General features: G+C 37.4%; 1 protein-coding gene across 3 annotated transcripts in view; it reads right to left on the bottom strand.

Moving 5' to 3' along the window:
• Positions 1-297: 297 nt before the first annotated feature.
• The window catches only part of exoc2 (exocyst complex component 2), a 115591-nt gene continuing 109888 nt past the window's right edge, over positions 298-6000 (bottom strand). For all 3 annotated transcript variants that reach the window (XM_031903541.1, XM_031903543.1, XM_031903542.1), the window contains exons 24-28: positions 5409-5464; positions 4037-4159; positions 2635-2696; positions 1326-1385; positions 298-589 (exon numbers count right to left, since the gene is read on the bottom strand). In XM_031903541.1, coding sequence (XP_031759401.1) covers positions 496-589; positions 1326-1385; positions 2635-2696; positions 4037-4159; positions 5409-5464 — 395 coding nt within the window. In that variant the 3' untranslated portion in view covers positions 298-495. The remainder of the gene's footprint in view (positions 590-1325; positions 1386-2634; positions 2697-4036; positions 4160-5408; positions 5465-6000) is intronic.

Below are 6000 nucleotides of genomic sequence, written 5' to 3'. Positions count from 1 at the left end.
AAATCACTGGGAGAAGCCTAATAACTTGGAACCCCCTGGTTCCAACAATATCTAACTCTAATCTAACTATAAAACTGCCACTGACTGATATGTCAAATATGTCAAAAATGTCTAGATCAATCACATATCTAAAATGAACCTTATACTAGGAAAGAGCAGATATCAGTGTAGGGCACTGTGTGTGAGAGAGGCATGGGTAGATATTGTGCTGGGTGGGTTCTTACAGTTGCACAGAAGCGGTGAATGACGGAGGTTCATTTCATTGTACAGAGAGGCAAAGTAACAACAAACAGAGACTGCGATGAAAACTGCTGAAATTTATTTAAGCTTCCTAACAAAATATAACATGATGAGCCAATATGCACAGTAAGGTACAGTAAGGGTTAATAATAATATGTGTGTGCATATACAGGCAGGTTTAAAGCAAATGTATATGTAATGAAGATACTGGCACGGCAGTGTTAAAGCCACAGTCAAACTGAACCTCCTCATTTCTCATGTTTTCAGGCTCACAGAGGATGATGACTGAAAGCAGGTTAGCTGTAGGTGCATGCTGCTTTTGAATTCATTCAGTAGTTCTTCTAATAGCCTGTGAAGCAGAGAATTGTGTTACATATATTCTGTTGGCATTATGAATGGGATTTGTAGAAGGATGGGCTCTGAGACTGACATTACTGCTCTAACACATATGACCAGGCCCATTCAATAACTGTATTCTCCCCCAAATGAATGACTTGCCATCACACTATGTATGGGTAGAAGTAAAACTAGAGCTAAACCATGTATTTGAAATCAACTGGTTGAGCTGAGCTTTTATTAACCAAATGGGTTTGCAATTATGTAAACACAAATAAAATCCCATGTTAGACTGCAGATGTGGTGCAACCCTGAAGTAGCATGGGTTGGGCCATAGTTCCTGAATAGGGGACTCCATGGCAATGCATTGCACTAGTTTTTCCAATTAATGGGGTAAAACCCATACAATCCAGTTGTGCTTACATGCATTTTCTGGGTTTTATACAAATTCTGGATGCAAGCTAGAAGCCAGACGTGGTCCTGAAGAAGGAAAGGGATTATACAGTGTGCTAAGGTTGCCGCACAATAGCAATTCTGCAACCACCCAAGACCATATAATTACAATATATTCTAAATTAGGGATATGCACATTTTTTCACCATTTTTTTTTACACAATTTTTCACTGGCAGCAACATTTTTTTAATCCTTTTCAGTCAAGGGCTATACAAAATGCATGTCTCAAATGTTCATTTGTTCCATTTACTTGGGAGGCACTGGAGCCAATAAGGTTTATATGTGTTTGACTCACTTCTTATCACTTCCACTTGGCAGCTGCGGCAGGGCTTCCACGGCATGTTTGAAGCTGGATCTGTAAATAGAAATGGGTCCATATTACACACAGCAGAGCAATACAGTTTGTTGTGTGTCTTTCTATTCTCTTCAAATAATTCTTTATAATCATAATTTATTGGTGCACATAGCATTGAGAGACACACACACATTTATTTATTAATGCATAAGACACAGATACAAGGTTTATTGTCTTAAGAGAACAAACTGCAGAAAAACACCAAATCAGGGTTTAGTTCTCCATTGAAGAACCCCATTTTCTAGCTTCTTCTCTGAAATGGAAAACAGAAATGGAGAATAATGTATCACTATGCCCAAATGGCTTGACTGGTTTGAGCTTGAACACCTTTATTTTCAAAGGTGGATTTTTGTACAAGAACCAGCCAATTTAAATCCTTAATCCTGATGCAAATCAAATGGAGAAAGGACGGAGACATTAAGCATTAAGTTTAGAAAAAAACTGTTTATTTATCATTTAATTCTACATTAATGAACATTTTTACTTTTATTACTTTGGCCCTGTGGAATGTGCTTAACAAATTGCCACCCCTGTGATTATGCCTTTTCTTCTCCCTATAAGTGTCAGGTATGGATACTACTGATTTTATCCTCTAAAATTTGTTCATACAATTGTGAAAAATAGTGGCCTATGAAGACCTGAAGGCCTATGGACACAGCTAAAATATTCATGCTGCAATATTGAAAGAAAATGATTAACTTGGGCAAGGAGTTGGGAGGAGAGTCATGCATGTAGGAGAGGGAAAACATCGACATTGGAGAAGATGGGATGGGATGGAAGGCATGCAGGGTCAAGGTACAAAGGTGAGAGCATGAACATCAAGGAGTGGGAACGAGGTTAAAAGAATATTGAGACATTGTGTTTTTATGTTTTTTATTGAAAATTTCACAAGAAAAGATTCACATAACTCAGACCGACATGCTGGCCAATAATTCCAATTTACACTATACAATCAAAACTGGAGGGGTGTAGAGAGCAAAGACATTGCGGTAAAGTGTGTGGGAGGGGCTGAGAGCATGGATACAGAGCAGGGAGGAGAGGGTAGGAGAAAAAGTAGGAAATAGTAGATGGGAATAAATGCTTTGGCTTTGCCTAAGGAACAGGATTCATTTCCAAAGATAACAATCAGCAGCTCTTCTACTTATTGGCATACTGGTATTATTTTTTAAATACAGACGAACAAATAAAAGTTAGGATCCCCTGTCATTACTTACATGATTTAGTAATTTAATAAAGGAAAAAAACTTACTTGCTGTCATTTGTCAGGTAGATAGCAATAGCATCTCTCAGAGCATAAAGCTCAAGTCTCGCCTACAAATAAATCAAAAAAGTGACAGATATAAAAACAATTAATGTGTATTCATTTTATACGATTTCTCACCCTCTGTAATGCCACTAATAATGGTGCCACAAAATCAATGAACACACAAACAGGCTAAAAGCAATTTATTGATTTTTAGCTATTCTTAATTAAAATGTACCAAGCAATATGGCAACACGCGACCAATAGGATAAAATATTTTAGTGGTTGCCCAAATGGTTAGTGTTGAACATGGACATTCGCACAGTGGATTGGGCTGTGAGAGGCTTATAGCACCCTACAAGTGCAACTGGGTTGTAGGTGGGTGCAGGTAAATTTTTTCTGCATAGATCCCATTAGAAATTACTCTTCTTGTTTAGTCAATGACGCACTTAACAATGCATCTAACTGTAATTTTCTTTAATCCAAACAGATTTCAACAGGAAAGCATACTTCATTTTTGCTAATTAAGTTTCCAGGCATTTATTTATTACTAACACACTATGCAGTGTTGGGGCTCTAAAGAAAATCCTGTTTGCTGTCAACGATTGTGCTCGGACTACAATTATATATGTTTATACTTTTATAACATGGCCAGATTCATTTTGAGATGTTCATATTTTGATTATATATTTATATTGCACCACTGTGGTACACACTGCTTTACAAGGAGGGAGCGTAAACAGAGCTATAGGTAAAATATATACTTTAAACAATAAGAATAAAGTCAAAATATCTAGGTGTTGCAATACACTGTTTGAATATGGTCCCTGCTCTGAAGAGTAGTGATGAGCAATTTTACCCTAGGCTGAATGGGTTGGGGCTGATTCTACACACTTTCTTTGCAGGTGGTGGGCGAGTTTGGGAAGAACTATTCCTTCTTCCCACCCCCCCAGACCTTAGTATGCTCCACTTCCACCTCCTGCAACCCCTATTCATGTGTCTGCCCTTCATGAAGTCAGAGATAGGTGGGTCATGGAAGAGTCTAAAAATAGGTCTGGCATGGGATGGGAGCAGGTGGGTATGGGCTGATGCAGATCAATTTTCTTTGAACCTGCACATGACTACCGAAGAGCCTACAAGCAACGTACAATATGCTTTTCACAAATAGAGAAGCATACTATACAGATTATAAAATATTGCCCCCACCTCTATGAGGTTTGTTTTTAAAAAACTGAAACCATGTTCTAGAAAAACCTCTTGGGATAATTCAGCTTTAACTAGGAATACTGGCCAATGATGACAAAAAACATTAGGAACATACATATTGTATATGAATGGAGCTATATGATTTGATAAAGATGCAAACTAATTTTATTATTAAAGAAGAACTGATATAGCACTGATATACCTGCAAAGCCCCATTTCTGCTGAAGGAGGACACACACTGCATTAACCGGCTCAGTTCATCACCTACTGCTTCTACAATCCTTGCCATTACTCTGGGCACCAGTTCTTTGGAAACTGCAAATACCTGAAATTACCAAAACAAAATGAAGTTCTGCTTTATGGAAAACACTGGAATATCTTTACAGGGTTAAATTACAAATAGATTTATAGCTATAGAAGACTGTAAAAAAAAAAAACCCAGCTCACACATGGCAACTATTTGTTCATTAAATAAAATAGGTTGGAGAATAGTGTCAAAGATAGTGCAGGATTTTTTACATTTTTGGTGAAGTGGGTGAATATCTACAAATGTTTACACTCTTTACTGTGTATAAGTATTCTATAGCAGTTATGGCTTTTAAAATTATTTAACTTTTTCTTCAGCGATTCTCCAATATGGAGTTTGAACAGCTATTTAGTTGTTAGGGTTCAGGGTACACTACTACTAAATAGTGGTTTAAATGACAGACTGGAATATGAATAGGAAAGGGCCTGAATAACACATTCTAAATAATAAAAAGTAACAATACCAATAAAATGGTAGCTTTAGTTTTTGGCTGCAAAGTTCAGTGACCCCAGTAAGTAAATAACATGTAAACTACATAGGCAGAAGAGGAAGGCAAATAATTCTAAAGCTATAAAACAACCAAGAAAACCAAGGAAGCTGCTGATATCGGACGACTCGCCGATCGGACCAGTTTGAAAATTTTGATCGGGCGCCATAGAAGGCGCTTGACCAAAATTCTCCCTTCAGAGCTGAATCGGCAGAAGGAGGTAGAAATCCTATTGTTTCTACCTCCTTACCTGCCGATTGAGCCCTGAATTGTGTGGCGGATCTTACGATGTTTCGTGCGACCGACGGTCGTACGAAACATCGTCAGATCGCCACGTGTATGGCCACCTTAAAAAATAAAATAATTGAGATCCTATTGCTTGTTGTAGGTGTAGTTTTACTAAACTAAAACTAAAATATAAATTGTAAAACATACTTGGAGACACAAAGGGGCCGATTCATTAAAACATGAGTTCGAATCCCGAATGGGAAAAATTCGGATTGGATACGATAATTTCTGAAGATTGCAAATATCACTAGAAATGCTTACGAAAAAATCGTATTAGTCACAATAATATCTTATTGGCAATCCGAAAGTCACAAAATTTTCGTACCGAATTACTGTAAACAGCGGCAGAACCTTTCCGAAATTTTCGCGCAGGACTACGAAAAAGTCGCGCAAGCATGAAAAAATCTGCGAAAATAAGCTCGTGTCTTAATAAATCTCCCACAAAGTTTTAAATGTTTCACCAGACCGCTCAGCACTAATAGACCAACTCACCTCTGCATGTACAGCAATGATGTTCACTAGTGCCTCCTTCAAATAGTTTCTAACTCCTAGGTAATAGGGAAAAAACAGTAATTGATTTATTGACCAGCTGCACTTCTCACAATGTTATTTTATAAGCAACTAATTTTTAGGGAGTGGGATGAGAGAGTAAGGCTGTAGTAAGGATAACATGGACAGAAAAATGTCAGGGAAGAATATAAAACGTGTCTGCATGATTTTTCCTATGTGGAATAGTATGAGATATAATGCACTAGAAAAAACAGGAATGTTTGTACATTAGCATGACTTGCTGCAAATAAGTGCAGTATAATGAGGGGAAACAGGTAGCGGAGCTAAAGTTGGTGGTAAGAACTGAAGTCTCTCACTAGTATAATTATAAAATTTAGACATATTAGTGTTTAATTAAATATTTGTAGACAGCATTAAAATTGAATATTTAAAAGCTCAAGTCTGCATTATACATTATTTTAACATTTCCTGCCATTGCTATCAATACCTTCCTCACATCTAGCCCAGCTAAAAGGAACTGAAAGCAGCAGTGTGTATCAATCCAGGTTAACCTGTAGCTACCATCACACACAGA

This window comes from Xenopus tropicalis, chromosome 6, assembly GCF_000004195.4.
Source record: "Xenopus tropicalis strain Nigerian chromosome 6, UCB_Xtro_10.0, whole genome shotgun sequence".
Lineage (NCBI taxonomy): Eukaryota > Metazoa > Chordata > Amphibia > Anura > Pipidae > Xenopus > Xenopus tropicalis.
Note: the sequence above shows the minus strand (reverse complement) of the source record. Positions and strands in the feature narration are given on the sequence as shown.